Raw genomic sequence first — 21,912 nt, 5'->3', positions numbered from 1 at the left:
CCCTGGTCTCCCTGCTATTCCTCCAACACTCCAGGTACATTCCTGCCTCAGGGCCTTTGCATTTGCACTATACTGTGTCTGAAACCTCTTCCCCAGACACACCCCCCACCCCAGTGCTCAATGAACTCCATACCTAGAATGGCAACTCCTCCTCATCCTTAACCCCACTACCTGCTCCATTTCTTCCACCTCTCTCATCACCTTCTAACACTCAGATATGGCTATATTTACTCATTTATTTTGTTTCGTGTCTGTCTCCTCCCATTACGATGTAAGCTTCTGAGGTCTGAGGTTTGGGGCTATTTTATTCACCGCTACAGCCCCATGCTTGGAGGAGTGCCTCGCGCCTAGCCAGCACTTCCTATGCTGCTGTTGAATAAATGAAGGGCGGGCAGAAGGAGGGAAAGAAGGAAGGAAAAAATGAGGAAGGAAGGAAGAAGTTTAAAAATAAAATGATCTTGGAGGGGAGGGTATAGAGCTCAGTGGTAAAGCACACGTTTAGCATGCACGAGCTCCTGGGTTCAATCCAGAAAAATAAATAAAGAGGACATAGAAATATAACATAACTGAAATACTGAAAATTAAAAGATAGGAAAAAAAGAAAAAGAAGATGGTCTTGGGATAGTGAAGAGTGGTCAAAAAGGGCAGCTGCAACAGAGTTAGGAAGCACATTATTCCAGTTCCACTTTTCTAAATTAAAATGGAAATGTGATAAAAAGAGGATATTGAACTAGATGACCCATTTTCTATGTCTACCTGATGGACTTTGAATGTGAGAGAAACTCGGAGGAAGGTGTGAAAGGAACTCTTTATTGTGAGGACCCTGGCGTTACTGACGTGTGCTGCTCACAGGCAGAGGTGAGGAGGAAGATGCCTTCCTGGTTTCCCAGCGCAGATCAGGGTCAGGGTGGGAGGGCACCTCTCAGCATCCCAGGGCAGACCGCCACAGAGGCAAGTGGCTTCCAGGAATGGCTTCGCGGCAACCTGGCCGAGCTGAGGATTTAGAGGGTCCCGTCTTCTCTCTCTCTCTGTGCATGATGTCATTTCGAGGGGGATTAATTTCCTGGCGGATCAGCTTGCTCTAAACCTCGATAATCCAGATTTGTGGTTTAATTCAGTGGCCTGAGTATGTGACACAAGGAGAAGGAAGTAGGAGGCTGGAGAGATGAAAACAGACTGTGCTTCCAGGAAATCAAGGAAAGAGGGGGGTGAGCTCATTCGGATGCCTCTTTAATTAACCATTTCCAAGCCCACTCTTATCAAGGACCCTGTTTTTATCCTTGTGATTGACATGCCTTTTTCTACAAAGAGAAAGAAACTGAGGGGACTTGAAGCAGTTGAAGCAAGAAGGGGGAAGGGGAGACTGGGTGCTGAATTCTTTGAGTCTAACAGAAGAGAAGACTATTTTAATCCAGAGGAATCTGAGGAAGAGACTCTGGCAGGTTGAAGGGATTTAGGATGATATGATGTCAAAAGATGTTATTAGTCTTTGGAATTGGGGGAGCAGCAACTAGACCCCAGCACTGTTCACATTTCCACCCAGACTCTTCCTTCTTAATCTAGTTCTAGAGACGTAACCCCCACCCCATCCGGCCAGAGCTCTCACTTCCGGTCTAACCTCAGTCCACAGCCTCCCCTCACCCTCCCACCCTCCCTAAGGGCCCTGGGGAATTTGGTCCTCCACCAGCGCTTGGTCCCAGTTGACCAGCTGGAGGGTGACTGGGGATTCCAGAATCTCTTCAACGGGACATCATCTTCACAAACTCTGCAAAACAAAAAAGTTCCTGGTGAGGCACCTATTTGTAAGAGCAGCCACCATTATTTTTTTCAGCCTTTACGACACGTCGGGAGCCACTGATGGGTCTTTGGGAGGTGAATTACTTGACCCCTCGATGCCTCAATTTCTTCATCCACAAAATGGGAATCATAGGATTGCTTTTGACCTTAGATGATTTTTAAGATGGTTGAAGAATGTAATACTTCTAAGATGCAGTCAGCATTCAACAAACTGTAATTATGAGACTCTGATTTCATCTTTTCAGCCAACCCTGGAGGGGTAAGTACTATTTTACAGGTGAGCACACTGAGGCTGCTGAGGTTGCCCAGTGTGTCTGAGGACGCGTAGGTGGTGACTGGAGAAGCCTGGAACGAACACAAGTTGTACCTGATTTTACTGTGACTCAAAGTCAGAGGAGCTTACTGGCCCCACCAGGTCTTGAGGCCAATCTGTCCTTCCCTTATCTGCGGTTGGCCTGAGGCTTCTTTCCTCTCAAATCACATTACCTCTTTCAGATTTTCATTGATGCCCACTGTACACTTGAGACTGGCTACATCCAACAGGCACCCAGCAAACATTTGCTAAGTTGCAACCCGGCAACAAACATCTACTGAGTTTCCACGTTGGAAATCGTTGAGCAGAGATGGTTTAGAGAAATTCTCTCACTGTCTGCCAAGATTTTACAGTCTAGGAGGCAAACACAACTCAATACAGCACGGTCTGTGGTCATAACTTCCTTCGGAGAGGAATAGAAAAACCCGTGTAAGTCTTCGTGGCTGGAACGAACACACTCAGCTCAGGATGAAGGGAAGGTTCTTAGCAGGGGTTGCATCGGCATTGCATGCAGCTTCCTCAGGGATGGATACGATTGGAAAGTGCATCGATGACGTGGAAAAGGTGTGGTAAGTGGAAGGAAGAGCAGCGAGAAAGGGACAGAAGTTGGAGAGCACAGAGCAGGTAACACCAGAGCATAAAAGTTGAGAGAGTGGGTGTAGAAGATACGGCTGTGGGTGGGTGGGTGGGGAGGCTTCATGGATGCGCCTGGACATCAGACTAAGAATTGTGGACTTTTGCCTCATAGGCAGCAGTTTAGATGCTGAAATTTTTTGAATCAGTTAGAACTTGAAGTGCTCTGTGAGTGCTTGGTGCATGATCTCTTTTAGTGTTTCTTTGGTAGAAAGGTGTCATCCTTAACCCCCATCCTGCAGACGGGAAAACTGACACTTAAAGAGAGTAAGCGACTAGGACAAGACCGCACAGTTAGTCAGCATCGAGGCTGAATCTGAGCCCTGCGAATCTGATCCCAGCGTCCCAGCTGCTAACTAGTCCACTCTCCTTGTGATGGGACAGTTCTTGTGACAGAGGCACCCAGTGAACCAGACAGGGATGGGGGAGGCGGAGCGGGAATGGGCTTCTGGACAGGGTGTTCCAAGGAGCGTCCAGGTGCGGAAACAAGCAGACAGCAGAGACCCTGAGCGCTCTGACACAACATGGGCAGAAAGGGATGGAACCAACACTTCCAAACCCTCAGCCCCCTCCTCCAACCTTAAAGACGGAGAAGGAACGGCTGACTTGGGAAAAAGTCACACAGGGGAGATGGAGGTGGACTCCCACTGTGGCCGCGGCCACACAACATCACCTTCGAAGTCGACGGTGCCATCGCCGTTGACATCAGCTTCCTGGACAATCTCGGAGATCTCCTGGGGCGTGAGCTTGTCCCCCAGCAGCCTTTGCATGGCCTGCTGCAGCTCCACTAGGGTGATCGCCCCGTCTCCGTTGGCGTCAAACTGAATAGGAACAGAGGGGACGGTATTAGCCACACCGACCACATCAATAACAATAATCAGAATAATAATCAGAGCAGTGTTTAGTGATCACTTCCCGTGAGACAGGAACTCAGCTTAGAGCTTTTGCACATCATCCGCTAGAAGTCAGCTCCTCAGAGATTTAACTAATCTACCAGAGAGGCTTTTCTGTTCTATGTGCAATCACATCTGGGGGCCAACTGTCCTCCTCTAGCAACACTGATGCTAACCTGTTTCAAACCACAATCAGCTCGTGTCTGGATGGTGGCCACAGCCTCCTAACTGGTCCTCTGGCTCTCACTGTGGTCCTGCATCATCTGTTCTCCACACACCAGGACTTGATATTCTCATTCATTTCAAATGTTAATCAGATCTTGTCCCTCCCTTGCTTAAAGACCTCCACTGGCTTCCTAGCCCACTTAAGGATACTTAAGCTAAGATATTAAATCTTAACCCAGGGTTCATTTTACACTCACAACACTTCTCAATTCAGACACTAAATATTATCAGAAATATTTCTTTTGCGTTTGGGTTTCGGGAAAAATCATAGTTGAGAAAGTCGATTCACATACCCAAGTTGTTCCAAAAGAAAGTTTTCCAGTAATTGTCTTCAGGATTCATTTAAAAATTTGAACAAATTGAAATGATAGTCAATGGAATGCAAGTGGAAATGAAATAATTTAATTGAAATTAATCAAAATTCAATACAATTAAAAATTCAGTTCCTGGGTCATACTGGCCACATTTGGGGTCAGTGGCTACCATGGGAGGCAGAGTATTTCTGGGGTCACAGGAAGTTCTGCTGGATGATATGGTGCTACATCTTTACAAGAAGCCGAGAGAGAAGGACCACATAGCTAGTAAGTAGATGGCAATCTTCCTGGAATTTGGGCCCATGTTTGCCCAACTCCAGAGTCTTTCCTTCCAAACACTATGATTCTTTATTTTTGCTTTGTGTAGTTGAAAGCTCTCTGACTGAGGACAGCATTTTATTAGGGAATATAAGTGAATTTCAGCAAGCCCCTTACCCTCCTCGGATCTCATCTCTTTTAAGCATCTCTACAACAAGTGGGTTCAACCAGATGATGTCTTTGAGTTCCCTCCTGGGATCTCAAATTCTTGAGTTCCTTCTTCCTGTTACAGGCATGAAGATTAGAGGTCCTAACATGTGTTTCGGAAAGTGTAGGATCTTGGATATGATATGTCATTTCCAGGAGCCTCTGTTTCTTCATGTGCAGTATTGGGATAAAGGACTACTTACTCCTAATATGCTAAATTAGATAAAATACGTAGAGGACCTTGTCCATTGCAAGTGCTTGAAATATATTATTTTTCTTCCCTATTAATTGCACCATAGTTAGAAAAAGAATTGGTTTTGGTGGGTTCTGTCCATGGTTAATGACTAATCATAGACCCTTGGGGTCTCTGTCAACCACCCCCAACATTGTCAAACTCTTAACTCACTTCCTTGAAGGCATCTCGCATCTCCTGGACACCGATCATCCCAGCTGTTTCTGCAAGCAATTTGGGGGCCATCAGCTCCACAAAGTCATCAAAGTCTACACGGCCACCCACTGTGAACAGAAGAGGCAGGTCTAGTGAGATTCTGTATGCTCCCAACCCTCTGTTACCTCATTTTCCCTTCAACTCCATTCAAGAAATAGATCTGCTTCAATCTCTCTGCCTTCTAAGAGGTTCCTGTTTTGGCCAACTCAAGCCCTCTTGCCCCTCTCATCTGAACAGGAGTGGATGGGGTGTGGCATGGTGGAAGTAACTAACTGTTCGTGTGACCTTAAGCAAGTCTCTTAATTGGTTCAGATCTAGATGTCCTCATCTGTAGATCTGCAGAAGGGAGAGTGTGAATTAAATGAGCACCAAATCCCTTCCAGATATGAATAACATCACCTCCTTGAATTCAACATTGTTTGCTCAGTAACATGCTCAGAAGCAAACCCAGTAGCAATTTTATCCCAGCTCTGGTCACAAAATCAGCTCTGGTCTCCATCTAAAAACTCATCCTTTTTGCAAAATTATTCACCATTAGGCTTTAACTCCAAGTTTGTTTCCAACATCAAATACAGCTCCAATCTTGCAGTCCACTCATGCATCTTAGTGGTGATGATAATAACCTACATTTAATGAGCATTTACTGGAGGCTAAGCCTTTACCTGTATTAACATCTTTATCCTTTCCACAATCCCACAAGGTAAGGAGTGATATCATCGTCCCTGGGTGGATAGGGAAACTGAGGCTTAAGAGTGGGGGCTAACTCTACTTTTCAAAATGACTACAATTAGTAAATAACAGAACTGGGACTTGAACTCAACGTATCTCTAAAAGTCACTCTTTTAACCAATTCAAGTGCTCCCTCCCTAAGTATAATCTAAACTGTTTCCTTCCAGACTTCGAGCCCCCTTCCCTTCTCCATATCTCCAACTCTACTGTCAACCTCCATATCCTTCCCAGTGCCACCCTCAGCCCACCCCAAACCCCAGTCATTCCTCCCACCCCTGCCCAGCCTCACAGTTCATGTGGATTTGCTGGCCCAGTTCAATCAGTTCCATCTCCGTGGGCATGTACCCCATTGTCCTCATGAGATTCCCCAAATCCTTACAGGAGATGAACCCATCTCGGTCTTTGTCAAATTCAAGAAATGCTTCCCGGAGCTCTGAAAGTTGAGAGAAGAACTTTGGGGAACTTGAAACAGTCAATGTGGGAGAATAGCATCCCTTGAAACTATCAGTGTGGCACTGACTGGAGATTCCTCAAAGAAGAATATATTATAAAAACCCAAAATTTCAAAAAGGAGTGATGTAGGAAATGTGTTAGCAAGAGGAAAATTTTCTGAGACCACTAAATGACAGCACCGAAGTCCTTCACATTCTTGGGTGAAGTTATGGGAAACTTCAGAACCATCAAGGGAAAAAACAACAATTTTGGATGCAGCCTAAAACTCATGTGTCACTCCTGGATCTCTAAGACGCTTGGGGATGGGTATGCCTTCTAAACACTTTGGAAGCTACTTAAGCTGCCACAAAATCACAGTTGAGTGAAAAGAGAGAGTGATGTAAAATTTTCATGTCAAGGGATTTGTACTGAAATGCACAGAGGGACAGAGAGCAGGTAAGCAGGTAGATGGCAATATGGGGCATTTGCGGGTGAGAGTATTTATTACCTTCAATCTCATCTGGCCCCAGTGGTCTTTCCTGGAAAGGAATGTGGTGGGGAGGGGATTTGGAGACAGGGTCAGGGATCCACATTGACTTCTCCATCCTTCACGCATCCTTTTCTGTTTCTCTTCCTTCCTTGCTCACTCCCCTCCACCACTCTCACCTTCGTTCTCCCATCTCCTGATTCCCATTCCATGGCTATTTTCTCCTCCTGCTCTTCCTCATCGCTTCTCATTTCCTCTCTCCCATCCTTCAATCTCAGTATCTCCCCTCCTGCCTTTCCCAAATAGACATCTATCCCATTGTGCTGAAATGGGTCTTGGTCTTGGAGGCCACGGAATCCAGTCCCCGCCTTCTCCAGATGAAGGAAGCCAGACTGGGAATCATAGCTAACGCATTCAGAGTGCTGACTGTGCCAGGCTTCCATAATCGTTTCATTTAAACTTCAGAACCACTCTGTGAGGTGAAGCCAAATATCATTCCCATCTTATTTAAGGGGAAGCCGAGGGACAGAAAGGTTAAGGAACCTGCCTGAGGTCACACCGCTTATAATGGCAGACCCCTTGCCCAAAGCAGGGAGATAGTAAATCACTCCCTAGAAGTCATGCAGCAAGTCAGGTGCATTGAGAGCTGGGATTTGAATTCAGGGCTCTTGGCTCCCAGGTCAGAATTCTTTCCACTCTGTTCCATTGACTCTTTTTTCATCTGCCACCATGTTTTCTCCTAAGGGTTAGAATCTGTTGGGTGGGAGCAGTGCTCAGTGGCACCCAAGCAGGATGGTGACTGCCAGCAAGATTAATTCCTAAAACTTTTAAGAATTTCCAATCATGTTACCACCCACTCCTGGACAAACCTGAAGGGTCAGATTTGGGTACATGGCATGCCAACTGGGAAATTCTGTCAACCACTGGCCCCTTTCACCCCCTATCTCCCTTTATCTGTGCAGACTTTCTCCCGGCTTCTCTTTCTTACTCTCCCCCAACCCCAATCCTCTCTCTGTCTCTTTGGTGATCTTAAAGACTAACAATTAAAAGTCTGCACACTGGAATCAAGCAGACCTGGCTCTGCCACCTATTAATTGTGTAAGCTTAAAGCAAGGGACTTCATGACTCAGAGCCTTAGTTTCCACATCTAGTAAAATGGGAATGAAAGGATTATGGACCTCATGAGGCATTCTGAGGATTAAATGGCATCAGGGATGCAAAGTCTGGGCACACAGCAATGACTTATAAGTAGCAGTACTGTTATCACCACCACCACCACCACCACCACCATCACCACCACCATCACCATTATCACTGTGGTGCCCAAAGAAAGGAATGATGGTGATCACAACTGTGACATCTTCCCGGTTCCCCTGTTAATTCTCCTCCTTCATCTTCCACTTTCTGGTCCTGATTTCTAATTCACTCTCACCCATTTCACTGCCCCAGGTGTCCCCACTATGCTCCCTGGAATTCTTCTGCCTTCTTGGTTGCTGCTCTCCCACCTGCTCCCTCTTTTCCATCCCACCCGCCGTGTCCCTTCTTTTGCCTACATCCCAGCTCCCTTTGCCCTGCCCACCATCCTTCCCCATCGTCCACCACCTCACCCGGTGTTTCTCAGCGATGCCTTTTCTTAAGAAGATGCAGGCAGGGCCCATGGGAAACTGCATGGAGTGGGCAGGGCAGAGCTCACCAGGTGCCAGTCTCAAGATGGCTCCCCCTCCTTCCTGTCCCCTTTGGTGGCTCAGGCTCCTTATCTTCTCTACCACTCCTTTGCCAACTCTTCCTGCCTCTCTTGGCCTCTTCCTCGGTCCCCCAGCTCCCTAAGAGCTGTGACAGCTGGGTTGGAAATCTCTACTCGGGTTGGGGAGGGATCAGAGTTGTTCCTGCCTCCCCATCTGGCTCGAGTGAGGCTGGAGGGGGAGCCAGTGTCAGGCTCTGACCTTTTATCCCCAGAATGGAATTGGAAGGATAGTTTTGAAACGAGGATTAGAGCAGAGGGCATCCATTCATACCATGTTCCAACAGGCACATTGAGTGCTGTGTAAGCCTGGCCTCGGCTGCCCTTTGAGCAGGGGAAGATGGAGAGGACATGGCCTGGATTAAAGAGCTCTTGAGTAAGTCAGGAATGTGTGTAAATGAGAATGCAAAAATTACACGACAACCTGATTTTAGGAATAGGTATACGTGGTGGTTAAGAGAATGGTATTTGCTCTTCCTCTGCTCATCTCTCCCCTTCCTTTTTTTTCTGAATAATTCAGGGGGAGGGGCAAAGTAGGCATCCATGCTGCTGGGGGTGGTCAGAGCCCAAGGAGGCAATCCTGTCTGCTCAGGATGGGGAGGGGACTGGGGGCCATCAGTGTAGGGAGCCAGTTTCAGTAAGGTAGTAGAGTGGGGGGGAGGCCCCGGTGGGGGCAGCATGGTGCAGACCGTTGGGGCCTGGGAGGGGGAGGATGAGTCCATGGAGCTCTGTGGTGTTGGAATGGAACTGAAAGCATTGGCATGTGCTCATGGATTTCAATACAGAGAGCACAGATGTCACTGTGTGTGTAGGACACTGGAACATAGATTCTCTAAGAGGACACGGAAGCAGCGGCACCCTAGTGTTAACGAACACCTCTGGCATCCAGATCTTGACTTCTAAGTACCATTCTCTGCTAAATAGGAGCCAAGACTCCTAGAAGAAACAGCTGATTCCATGTCTGGAGCAGGACAAGTATTACAAGATGAGCCTAAAACATCTGGCACCATAAAGCAGGAATGTGCTCAGTTATGGGGACAGGACAAAAGAACACAGAGCTCAGCTTTAAGAAGCTCCACTGGCCATATCAGGGGAAATTTGAAAATCAAACTAACAGTAACAAGTTATATAGGACAAGTGGGAAACCAGGAGTCCATACAAAGATAAAGATAAGCGGAAAGTTTGATAATATTTACATAGCTCAAAGGATGTCCTCACAAAATACTAATTTCAAAAGAGGGTCACTTTATAGTGGGAAAACCTAGCAGACACTTTCTTTTTTGTTTTTATTTATTTTTTGTTTGTTTTTGAGGGAGGGGCAATTAGGTTTATTTATTTTTTAATGGAGGTACTAGGGGTTGAACCCAGGACCCAGGACCTCGTGCAAGCACGTGCTCTGCCACTGAGCTATACCCTCCCCCTACATTGGCAATTTCTTAAATGATTAAAATGATCATCAGTAATGTAACAAATCAAAATGATGGATTTCAATTCATACTGAATAATGAATTTTTACTCCAGCAAAGCTCCCTGGCTGCTCTCCTGCATGCTCTTCCCAGAGCCCTCCCAGCATCATCTCCCCCTGATGGCTTCCGACAATTTTTAGGACAGGATTTACACCACAGGGACTCCGGTCTCCGCCACTCCCCTCAGCTCCAGGCTCATCTCTGCAGGGGCCAAGTACTCCAGCAGTCAGCGTGATCTTTTCACCCCCAGACCTCACTGTGCCCTTTCTCTGCCTGCGGGATAAGGTTCCACACCCCTGCAGGGGCACGCAGGGCTCTCCACGAGGCACTCTGGTTGGGGGGTGAGCGCAGGGTCACCTGCAGACTGCCCAGACCAAATCCTGGCCCTCCATTTCTTAGACAGTGAACCTGGGGAAAGTAACTTACATCCCTGTGCGTCAGTGTGTTCATCTGCTCAATGCGGATGATAAAAGCAGCTACCTGGGGGGGTGTCATGAGGGTCATTGGTAAGCGAGGATGTCCCTGCCCAACCCTCCACGTAGAGCTGGACAGTCTGGGGGTCCCCAGACACACAATATTTAACACCTAGTCAAACAAATATTTTCCCTTAAATGCTTTATTTGAACTTAATATAAATGCACATTAACTTGCCCCTCGTGCTGTATCAGGATGCAGCTTTCAGCTATGAGAAGCAAGCATGTTTACAGTCATGCAGTCCCAGTGGGATTTAGTCATTCTCCCACCTCCAGTCCACCCCAGGGACAAGAAGCCCAGCTAGGCGGCTGCTGCCCTTAGTTCACTAAGGGTCATCGGGGCGCCTTTCTCTGTGACTCTCTGCCTTGTTCCTCATGATCACAAAGTGGCAGCCCCAGCTCCCACCATCATACCCACAGTCAGGGCAGGAAGCAAGGAAGGGCTGCCACAACTGGATCTCCTTTTTGATCAGGAAAAACAGCCCTGACCACACTCCAGGCACGGTGCTATATGGGCCAAGGAAGTGAGGATGAGTAAAACCAGTGCATCCACTGCCTGCCCTCACAGGGTCAGGTCTGGAAAACTGCGCTGACGATTCAGAGGCCAGGCCTGGTCACCAGATGGCAGGTGGCAGAGGTGGGTGTCTCACACAAGTCCCAGCATGTACCGTCTCCCAACAGGATGGGGACCATACCTGAAAGATGGGAGGCCCAGGGCCAGGCTGCTGAGTCAGAACCCCGGTGTGCTGGCCCTCCCAGTGCCCTTGAGGAGCCACCGTCTCTCTCTGTGGTTCCTCATCTGGGAAACAGTGCTCTGGGCAGTGCCTATGTGGTAGGATTGCTGGGAGGGTAAATGAGTTAATTTACAGAGTTTAGATGGCCACCATCCAATAAAATAGCCATTTAACCACATGGAGCTATTTAGATGAAAATAAATTAAAATCTTCTAGTCCTCAATCACACCGGTCCCATTTCAGTGCTTGACAGCCACGTGTGGACATAACACACTTCCATCACCGGGTGATCTCTATGGAAGGTGCTGGTTTAGATGGTTCCTGGCACACAGTTACACGCTCCTGAAGTGTGAGCTCTTAGAGCTGCACCCGCGGAGCCCAGCACGGACACAGAGCAGGTGTTCAATAATTATTTATTGGGGAAAAAAAAGACTGAACCCCAGACCCCAGCTTAAAGCATCCCCACCCCCCCACACACCAGACTCTCGGAACCCACGCAGACTGCAACATCAGATGTGCTTAGCCACAGAGGTGACGCCCCTGGGTCCCCTCGGCCTCTGCCGCCCAAGCCCCCGGGGAGAGCAGAAGTCATCTAGTAGAAATCCTCCGGCTCGGAGTCCGGCTCTGCGCCGTGCTGGTTCTGAATCTGACTTTGCTTCCTGTACAGACAGGCCACCTGAGGCGAGAGCGGGGTGGGGGCGGCTCAGAAGGCCTGGGGCTAACCCCCCCCCCCCCCCCCCGCCACCGCCCCCTGGAGCCCGCCCTCCCGCTCCCGGGCCGCACCTGCGCACTGGTGGTGGCCTGCTCCGGCTTCTTGTCCTCCCGGACGCGCAGAAACCGCGGGAAGCGCAGGGAGATGCCCTTCTCGCTGTCCACCTGGCGGAGACGACAGTGCAGGTGGGGCCCTACGCGGGTCCAGCCCGCAGTCCGCGACTCCCCACCCAAAGTCTCCTCCTTAACCCTCCTCCTGCACCTCTGGCCTCAGGTTCCTGACCAGAACAATGCAGCTGAGCAGAGGGCCGTCGTACAAATTAAATGAGGTAATCGCGTGCTGGGGACCGGTGACTGGTGGCTGAGCGCTGGAACGCCCGCTGCCGCGGCTGCTCTTACGCCGCTGCCATTGCTATCAGCGCCCGGAGGCCGAACAGCACAGGGTCCGCGTGTGGATTCTAGAACCAGACTGTGGGATTCAAACCCCAGCTCCCAACTCTCAAGAGCCACATCAGCCCGGGGCCAGTTCCACCCCCGGGGCTCTATGTCCCCATCTGTAAAACGGGGACGCTCCGTGTTTTTGTGACAATGACATAAGTGTGAACGAGTGACATGTCTGCTTAACATAAACGCTTGGTCAACACTGCTCCCTTCACCCTTGTGTCCAGGGGACCCCGACTTCCTGATGTGGAGCATGAGTGAGGAATTTCAAGAAGGAAATCAGATTTAAAAAAATACGAGTTCTGCCTTGGCATGGGAGTCTGCTGCTAATCAGAACAGCACGTGCTAGATTTTTGAAGGATCGGAAAAATCTCAGAGGAAGTGCATTTTTAATTGAAGATTTCCCGTTCTTTGGAAGTGAGAGCTAAGAGCTGCCCCAGTGCTGGTCGCGGGGTAGTGGTTCCCCGGACCCTGATCCGCTAGCTGGTGTTGAGGACTGAACCACTAGGGAGAGAAACTGGCCGAGGAATTTTAAAACTTGGTAGCGTGAACATTAACTACAGGTGACAAAGAAATGCGGTAGTTGACATAAATGCTCAGCAGGAAGTGTCTGAAGTTTTCACTTCAAAGAACTGGTTTCAAAAATTACTTACAAGCTGAATGTGAGATTATAATGTGTAGGAAACCAACTTCACTGTTTTCTTTCTACTTCCGGGGAACTTTTCTTTTTTTCAATGAGAATGTGACCCTATAATCTGAAACCCCCAAAAAATGCAAGCTCGAGTTTTCCTAGTCATCACCCAGGAAGTGCAGACGTGTGCTCCAAGATCCCCTCCTCACCGTCCCTACCCCATAGTCCCCTCATTACTCACCAGGCCCCGGGCAGCGGGGTAGATGGGGGAGAGGGAGAGGTCGGCGCACTTGACCTCCCACACGGCGCTGGGGTCCAGCCAGTGGTCGGGGGTCACGGCGCCGTCTGCCCGGACGTAGGGGCGTGGGGCGGGCAGCACCAGGGCCTGCGGTCAGTGCGGGAATGAGGAAGAGAGAGTCTCAGATCTCAAAGTCAAGGCTGAGCGCTGGAGGGTTGGGGAGTGAGGAAGACGGGGAAAGGGGAGGGACCCTTCCAAGTACAAAGTGGTGGTGAGGGAAACAGGAGGAGGGGGGTAAAAAGGCAGAGATGCCTGGAGCTGAGACAAGAAACTAGACAGAGCGAGTTACAGCTGACAGTGCACCCCCAAATGCCTGGGGCCAGGACAGCAGACACTCCCAGGTACTAGGGGACCACTGGCCTCCTGAGGACGAACTCAGGGAACCAGCCCCAGCGCCCTGCCCAGAGCCTGGCCCCTGTGCAGCCGCGGCGCGGAGCCCGGGCAGATGAGGCTCCCTGACCGGCGCTCTGGCCGGCAGCTGAGACCTGACCCTAGACGTCCCGGACTCCAAAGGCCGCTCCACTGCCCGCTGCCCCTTGTCAGGACCCGGCCCACGCCCTGAGGCTCGGTGGAGGGTGGGAGCCCCGTGCCCGCGGAGGGAGGGCTGTGAGAGGTGGCGAGGTCTCCATCGCGGCCACCGCCGCCCACCTGGAGGCTCTGGTGATGCTCTTCCAGCTCTTCGTCACTGAAGCCAGTCCCCAGCTGCAAGGAGGACAGGTGGATCAGCCGTGCAGTGCTTCCTCCCTGCTCCTGCCCGAGGAGCCCCACCCAGCTCCGGCCTAACTGGTACCCACAGAAACCCCAGAGGAAGGGCCGGGGGCGCCGGGCATCCAACCAGTCCCTCACCGACCCCGGATGGGAAGCGACTCTCCCAGCTGCCTGCCCTGCTCCTTCTGCTCCGTTGTCTCCCGGGCCCAGGAACTCGCTCCCTCGGGCCGCCCACATCCCACCTGCCCCGTGACTCTATCACCTCCAATCTTAACACTGTCAAGGGCTTTCCTCCGCCTACCAAAGAGTAAAAGCTTTATAAAAAATACTGTTCTGTGCCCCACAAACTTGTGGCAAGATGGACACCTTCAAACAAGCCATACGAAATTTCAACCAGAAGCCCTGTTTGTATTCAGAATCCTAAAAACTTTACTCACCTTTGTCCTGGCAACAGGTCTTTAAAAAATCTACTCTAAATAATGTAAAATGGTGACAGATTGGTGCCCAAAGATATCTGAATTGTAAAATCACTTCTATCACAGATTACACGGGTTGATGTATGTACAGTGCTGACTTATTTGTACGAAAAAAGCTGGCAACAACTTAACTATCGCCAGGGAGCCGGTTCAGGACACTGGGGCACGTCTACTTGGAAACTTTCATGTGAGCATCAAGTCACATTTATAAAAGCCCTGAATGGCAAGTGAAAACACTAACATTTCTTACCACGATACTACTTAAATACATTTGATAGCATTTAAAGTATTTATAGGGCAAAAAAAGCAGAAGATTACTCATCTAGAAAGATCACAACTTGGTAAAAATACAAAGAAAACATCCCCTCAAATGTTACTAGCAGTTGCCTCTGGGCAGTGGAATTATGGGTGACTGTTTTTTTCTGTTTCTTTAGCAAAAGCCCCAAATTTGTTCAATCAGTGATGTGGGAAGCTTAAAGCAGAAACAAAACCACTCCGTTTTCCAGGCTCCCTCGCAGATGCGGTGGGCCACTGAGCAAAGTTCTAACTAAGGCGATTTAAGAAAAAGTTGCTCTCTGGCTGAGGCTGCCCCAAGTGGTCCTTGGCCTCTCCTGCCCATGGGCCTTCCTTCCTCCTTCCTGCTGTTTGGAGCATGCCTGGCCATGATGGCTGGAGCCCCTGCAGCCACATTGTGAAGAGAAGGCCAGAAGCTCATGACAAAACCCGTTCTGGGGAAAGAGGAGCCTGGGTCCATAATGACCCTGGAGTGCTGCCTGCCCTCCTCTGGAATTCTATTTCCATGAGAGAAAAAGAAATCCTTCTCTCATTGAAGCTACCATTTTCTGCCTCTGCAGCACTCAACTCCTAACTGACTTAGCTTTCTTACACTTTTTAGAGTGACCCATTTCTCTCTACATTGAAGTAGGAGTTACTCATAAAATCAGAAAAAGCACATGAGAACTAGAAGTAATCCTTGGCAGGGAAGACCTGCGAGCCTCTCGGTCCGGGCCCTCCCCAGGTTGGGCGAGTCTCCCTCTCGCCTGCCCTGCAGTCAGCCAGCCCCTGGCCCCGGCACCTTGCATATGGCCTGCAGCTCCTCGCTCTCCTCGTCGTAGGAGGCCAGCAAGAAGCCCCCGTACCGGCCGGCCCGCTTCCCCCGGCCCAGGTAGGCGCCGATCACCACGAGGTCCAGGGTGTCGCCCACGCCGTCAAGGTAGTCCTTCTTCAGCTGGGAGGAGGGAAGGCGGGAGATGAGGGTGGGGGTGCGGCTGCGTGGCCCCCACTGCTGGAGGGGAAGCGGCGGAGGGAGGAAGGGCTGGGAGAGAAGGCTGAGGACAGTCCCTAGGAGGACACTGGACAGGGAATGGGCTCTTGGCTGAAAGAGCCAATGAGAAAGAGGCGACTAGAATGGGGAGGCGGGGCGGGGCGGAGGGGACAGGTGAGACGTGGAGACCTCGGGGTCACCCGGACCCCCCTTTCCTTTGGCGTGGAGGGACGCTCCACTCCCTCCTTCACGTGGAGGACATCTGTCCCTGTGACTGTGCTGACTGTGTGCCCGGCAGGAGCGCAGCCCCGGGGGTACAACAGTGACTATCTCCTAAGATAGGAAAGGTTCGGACCCGCACGGCTGCTTACAGTCTAGTTGGGGAGGCAGACTATAAACAACTAAAAGCAGCAAGGTAATCCAGTCAGCAGGTCTGGCCCGGCCGGCTCCCAGCTCTCTCCTGCTCAGGTCTGCTGGCCCCCTCCTCACCGCCCCCTCTCTGCTCAGGCCTCCATCACCTCTTACCTCCTGCCCGCCTGCTCCCACCCTGCCCAGCAGCCCACCCCCGGCCACCATCCACAGAGCCACCACCACTGGACCTGTGCAAAATGACAACCAGACCACGCGACTTCTGCCTTAAAAAACCAACCCCCCTACCCCGGCTTCCTGAAACCCTTAGAAGAAAACTCAGTTTTATTTTACTATAGCCTCCACCACGCTGTGTGATCTGTGACCCGCTCTCTGCCCTGAACTCACCTCACACCTCCACTGTCCTCAACCTCTGCACACGCTGAGCTTGTTTCTACCTCAGGACCTTTGCACTTGCCACCTCCTCTGCCTGATCTTCATGTGACAGACCACTTCCTGTCGTCCCTGTCTTGACCCAGACATCGCCTCTGGAGAGGCTTTTCCCAAGTGCCCACAGTGCTGTGGACCCTTGCTGGCCCCGAGTGGACGTGCTTTCTTCATGGAGCTCATTACTCTGTGACTTTATTCCATTCGTGTCCTGACTTGGAAGGCCTCACCTGACATGGAAGGCAAGTTCCAAGGGAACAGAAAGTTCCTCGGGCTCCCTCATCCCGGCACCTGGGGCACCTAGCTGGGGCTTCTCCACCAGTCCTTGGGGAATTTGTGCCAGAGGGAAGAGGAGCTGGGGCTGGCTGCACTAGGGAGCGGGAGGGATCGAGACAAGGGCTCCTGAGCTACAACTGGGTGAGGTGCAGAGCCCAGGCAACAACTGCCCGGCAGGGACAGGCCTCCCGGACCCGAGCTGAGCAGGAAGGCGGGGCTAGTGGGGGAGGCACCTTGAGCCAGTTGTGCGATCTCTTGGCGATCTCGTAGGTGGCATCGGTGTCCAGGGTCTTCACCATCAGCCCCTCGCATGAGTCTGAGGGAGACATGAGAGGCCTGTGGAGGGCCGGCTACCCCCACCCCCCAACACAGGCAGGAGTCTGGTCTGATTGGCTAGGGTGGGGCGGGGGTCAGTGCAGATGGCACAGAGGGTAGGACCTTAGCAGAGAGAAGAGCAGGGCCCTCACCTTTCACCGACTGCTCCAGGAACTCAGCGATCTGCTCCGTGTCCTTGGTGTCCAGGGAGGTGGCGAAGACAAACTCGCCCTCCGTCTCCACGAAGTTCTCCCGGAGCAGCTGGCGGCGTCGGGAGAGGGGCTCACGTACCAGGGACTGTGGGGCAGGGCAAGAGGATGGGATGTCACCATGGAAACAAAGAGAAGGAGCCCCAATCCCGGGAGGAGCCGGAAGCGGACGGGTCACAAGTCACGCAGCTTATGGAAATGAGTGTGAAGAGGGGCCTTGTTTTATATTTCCTTGAATTCTTTCACATCTGCCTTAATAGGGGCCGGACTCTCATCTCCGTGTCTGCCATCAGACACTGCAGTACACTGTTTCGGGTGCAGTCGGAGAGAAAATCCACCTCACACAGACGTGGAGGAGTCGGAAAAGGGAGGGCCTCAGGGACCGCGCTTTGAGAACCTCTGCCCGAGTGTGGCCTTGCAGCTAAGTGACACGGCAGAGTCGGACACAAAACTCAGACCTCTGACTCCCAAGCGCTCACCCCCTGCCCGCCCTGTCATCGCCCAGCTGCCCGAGCTCTGATGCTGGAACTCACCTCTCCATTGAGGTAGATGAGGTCGAAGGCGTACAAACACACCTGCACCTGGATCTCCGCTGCGTCCACCTCCTGGGTCAGGGCAGATGGAGACCAGGAGTGGGGGAAGGTGAGACGGGCCTGGCTGGGTCTCCTCCCATCATGCCTGAGGCAGACACCCCTGTCCCCGACCGCTTGTCCCTTCTCCCCAGCTGACAGGCTGCACACTGGTGAGGAGGCAACGCTGCCAGCCACAGGCACCGAACTGTGATGGCTCTCAGCTAATCCCGACCACCTCATTCCCCTTTGCTAGAAAACTGCTCTCTCAGCCACCCTTGCAGCTAATGGGGGTGAAATGACAGTTTTGGCCAGTGAAAGGAAAGAAGTTTGCTGGGGTGCGGGTTGTGGGGGCTCCTGGAACAGATCTTCTTTCATAATAAAATGATGTAGAAAAGGAGTCCTTTCTCCCTTCCTACTTGACATGCTGGGAGGAGACCATGATGGCTGGAGCTGTGGCAGCCATACTGTAAAAGGCTGAGAGGACTGCATCCCAACTGACACTCTCTCTAGGATTGGGTAGGAATGGGCAGAAGATAAGGGAGTAGGGGACCACGGCAGGTAGCAGACTGGGGCAGAGGCTACCTTGCGTTTGCGGGTGGTGAGCACTTGGAATGGCTGGATCTGCTTCTTTTCCTGGTCCCAAGCCACGGCTTCAGTGTCCAGAATGAAGGATGTGACTGATGGGAGTTTAATCTGAAAGGTGAAGAGGGAGACCCAGGGCTGGTGAGAGGTGGACGAGATCAAAAGACACAGGGAAACAAATACCCTTTGTTCTACAGCTCTGAAGGTCCACTGACATCTGATGTCAGAGGGACATATATGAACACAGACTCCTTTTCTCATTCCCCACTGAGAGATGAAAAACACTAAGTTTTTTGAGAACTTACTATTTGGTCCCCCAAGCTGGAAACCCAGAAGCCTCTGTCATCTTCCCCTTCCTCCCACTTCACATTCAGTTCCCCAGTGAGCTTGTCAGTTTCTCCTCCAAAATCTCTAAGCCATCCACTTTTCACCAGCTTACTGGGCCAAGTCCAGCCTAAGCGACAGCATCCTACTGGTCTCCCGGCTCCTGCACTGGCCCTGTTTAATCCACTCTCATCACAGCAGCCTGAGTGCTTTTGGCAAAACCCAAATCTGTTTATTTCTACATCACACAGCTCCCCAAGGCTATGGCAGCTCTCCGTGGTCAGCCCCTGGCCCTCCCTCACCTCACCTGGCCCCTTGGAATCACTCTCTGCACCCCAACACACTAGTGTCTCTATTTCAATAGGCTGAGCCCCCCTTCAACCACAGGACCTTTACACATGCCATTTACTCTAGCATGCCTGTCCCTTTCCCTCACCTCCACTGTGAAGACTTCCTTTCCCTCAAAGGAACACTGCTGTCCAGCTCCAGTGGCACCATTCATACTGCCTCCTGGGGCTACGCAAGGTGACCACCCTGCTTTCCTGACATCAAGCCTCAGTTGAGCTTGATTCTTGTAAAGGCTCATAAAACGCTGGATGTTTTTTTTAGAGCCCAATCTCCACATATACTTAGAAAGGCAACAGCAGGACTCCAATGAGACCTGCCTGTCCCGCTGTCTCGGTTAAACCCCCAGCCTCCAGCACAGGGCTCAGCACAGAGCAGATGTCCAATGAACACTTGGTGAATGAATGAGTGAAATAAGCCAGATACTAAAGAGCCTGTACTGTGTGATGCCACCCACAGGAAGCTCTAGCACAGGAAAACTAACTTGTCCCAATGACAAAGCGGATCCGTGGTCGCTGCCTCTGGGAGATGAGGGTGGGGGTGGGGAGAGGGGGTGCCTGGCAAGGGGCACGAGGAAACATTTCGGAGCAAGGAAAATACTGAAATGTTTTCTATGTTGATGACATGGGTGTATGAACCTGTCAAAACTCAACACTTAAAGTCAGAACCATTTATGGAAGCTTCGTCTTAATAAAAGGGATTTAAAACAGGAGCCCCACTAACGCCTGTGCTGTGCGGTACCCTTGTCCTTGCTGCTCAAGGAAAGAGCTGGTTTCTCATTCAGTTAGGGGTAGGCGAGGAGAACTGCTCTTTGGCTGAGGACTCCTGAAACAGGCCTGAGACCCCCCTCAGGAGCAGAGACGCCCCCAGCTCCAGGGCTCCTTGAAGCCCGGCCCTACTTAGGCTGTGGGGCTGATCTGCAGGCTGACCCCTCCGCCCTCGTCCCAGACCTTCTCCCTGTCAGAGTGAGGCTCTCCCGGCATCTGCTGCACCGGGGTGGCCGTGGCACCCAGTGCTGGACAGGGACCCCAAGCTGGAGTTGGCCAGGGGCGGTGAGAGGTATATAGAAAAGCGTTAACTTTCCTTGCGGGAGGGAACAGAAGCCGGAACTCCTTTGCTGGCTGTCTGTTAGGAAGCGTGGCAGCCACTTGGAGACTATAGGGGACAAGCACGAGGATGAAAAGGCAGCCAGCCAAGGACAGCAGGGGACGGAGAACATCAGCCTCAGCAGAGCCAGCCTCGGGCCACCCGCCTCCAGATTTCTTTGAGGAAGAAGAACACCTGCAGGTGTTCTGTCATCTGCAGCCAAACGCACTCCGCCCTCCTCCCAGTGAGCGCCTGGCTGCGCCGAGCTGGCCCGGCCCAGCCTCAGTTCTCTGCAATCCCACCCAAGTCAAAGCCACGGCAGACACCCACCTTTGGGACGCGGCTGATGACGTCGGGGTACCTTCCCGTGTTGTCCTCCTGATTCCTGCTGAAGATCCTCACCTCCCCACCTTCCAGAAGGTGGATCTGTGGCAGCGGGGGAGGAGAGAGGAGCTCAGAGCCCAGTCTGTCCCTGAGGTCCCCTCTTTTCTCTTCTTGACCCCCCTTTTCACTGGCAGAAGGTTCCAAGAGTTCTGGAGGAAGGACTGGGGCAGAGACCTGAGTGAATTATCCCCTCGGTTCAAACAACATCTCCCACCTGTTTCCGGAAGCCCCTGCCCCCTCTTCCTCATCTCTGACCTGCCCTTCTCCCCCTGCAAGCACGGCTGCTCTGCTGTGAGTGTGTATTTTGATTTGTCTCAATGTTGTTATGCTGTAAATATCATTCTGGTTTCTATGATTTTAATTTATTTGTTTTAATACTTTTGGTCACAGTCTTTGAGCATCTATATGCCATCCTACATGTATATACATACATACACATGTATTAATTTTTTTAACAAGGTCCTGGGGATTGAACGCAGAAGCTGGTATGTGCTGAGCACGTGCTCTACCACTGATTACCCTTCCCTCTACTTACACATAATGATCACGAGAGACAGTTGTGTGTGTACAATGTAGACACGTGACTTCAAATATGCATATATTTTAATTCGTTGTCACCACTGTAAATCATTTGGTTTATTTTTTTTCAGGGCTATTTCAAAGATCCATCTATGATGCCATGTCTCTCAAATCCACTACGTGTTACTGCCTCAAAGCACCACAGTGGGGCGCCCACCACTAGGCGATGAACACAGAGGTGCCCACTCACCCTCCCAGCCAGGACAGAAGAGCCACCAGAAGCACCCAACTGGATAAGACCAGACATGTCTCCCGCACTGAGGGTCACACCAGCACCAGTTATCATGAACACACCCACCAACAGGACACCAGTGCAACCCATATTTCTTGAGCGCCCGCTGCTGTGGGTCAGGATTTGGACGATGTTATCAAGAAAAATCAATTTTCAGAGAAGCCAGTCAGGCCGCTATGACCACACCACTGCAAGGAGGTGGGAACTAAAGCCTCAAGAGATGGGCAAGGTCAGACGGGCAGTCAGAGCAGAGGCTGGCCTTGAGCTGGGATCCGAGGGACCCCCTCCCCTGCTCCAGGGTGCTTCCCTTTCTGCTGAAGGGACATGTCCCCCGCCTTACCTGAGCCCTCTGTCCATCGTATTTGTACTCGCAGGTGAAAGCTGCCTCCTCGAAGCGTTTCAGGACCTCGCCGACGCCCCGGGTGGGGTGGGCCAACATTGGTTTCAGGGGGATCCCTGGGAGGGGAGGAGAGAGTGGGTTCCGTTATATGGGGGCAGAGTTGCGGGGGGGGGGTGAAGACTGCTAATTACACA

The 21,912-nt window shown here is 51.3% G+C and overlaps 2 protein-coding genes across 9 annotated transcripts in view; both read right to left on the bottom strand.

Annotated features, from left to right (window-relative positions):
* Positions 1–1,739: 1,739 nt before the first annotated feature.
* CABP5 (calcium binding protein 5) lies at positions 1,740–8,406 on the bottom strand. Of its 2 annotated transcripts, XM_010946882.2 has the most exons (6): positions 8,344–8,406; positions 6,758–6,788; positions 6,107–6,250; positions 5,047–5,156; positions 3,417–3,564; positions 1,740–1,765 (listed from the first exon to the last, which is right to left on the bottom strand). In XM_010946882.2, the coding sequence occupies exons 1-6, from the start codon at positions 8,404–8,406 to the stop codon at positions 1,740–1,742; spliced, it is 522 nt and encodes a 173-aa protein (XP_010945184.1). The 2 variants fall into 2 exon arrangements, with proteins under 2 accessions (XP_010945184.1, XP_074227313.1); XM_074371212.1 differs by lacking the exon at positions 8,344–8,406 and having other exon boundaries at positions 6,758–6,987.
* Positions 8,407–10,541: 2,135 nt separating this feature from the next.
* The window catches only part of LIG1 (DNA ligase 1), a 38,162-nt gene continuing 26,791 nt past the window's right edge, over positions 10,542–21,912 (bottom strand). For 6 of the 7 annotated variants that reach the window (XM_074369325.1, XM_074369326.1, XM_074369329.1 and 3 more), the window contains 12 exons: positions 21,719–21,834; positions 20,514–20,609; positions 18,429–18,539; positions 17,808–17,879; positions 17,218–17,362; positions 16,984–17,066; positions 15,491–15,643; positions 13,880–13,933; positions 13,175–13,318; positions 11,934–12,026; positions 11,629–11,826; positions 10,542–11,111 (listed from right to left, as the gene is read on the bottom strand). In XM_074369325.1, the coding sequence (XP_074225426.1) occupies positions 11,743–11,826; positions 11,934–12,026; positions 13,175–13,318; positions 13,880–13,933; positions 15,491–15,643; positions 16,984–17,066; positions 17,218–17,362; positions 17,808–17,879; positions 18,429–18,539; positions 20,514–20,609; positions 21,719–21,834 (1,151 nt within the window). In that variant the 3' untranslated portion in view covers positions 10,542–11,111; positions 11,629–11,742. Of the gene's footprint in view, positions 11,112–11,628; positions 11,827–11,933; positions 12,320–13,174; positions 13,319–13,879; positions 13,934–15,490; positions 15,644–16,983; positions 17,067–17,217; positions 17,363–17,807; positions 17,880–18,428; positions 18,540–20,513; positions 20,610–21,718; positions 21,835–21,912 lie in introns of those variants that run through there. The other variant, XM_074369327.1, reaches the window with a different exon arrangement.

This window comes from Camelus bactrianus, chromosome 9, assembly GCF_048773025.1.
Source record: "Camelus bactrianus isolate YW-2024 breed Bactrian camel chromosome 9, ASM4877302v1, whole genome shotgun sequence".
NCBI classification, from domain to species: domain Eukaryota; kingdom Metazoa; phylum Chordata; class Mammalia; order Artiodactyla; family Camelidae; genus Camelus; species Camelus bactrianus.
Note: the sequence above shows the minus strand (reverse complement) of the source record. Positions and strands in the feature narration are given on the sequence as shown.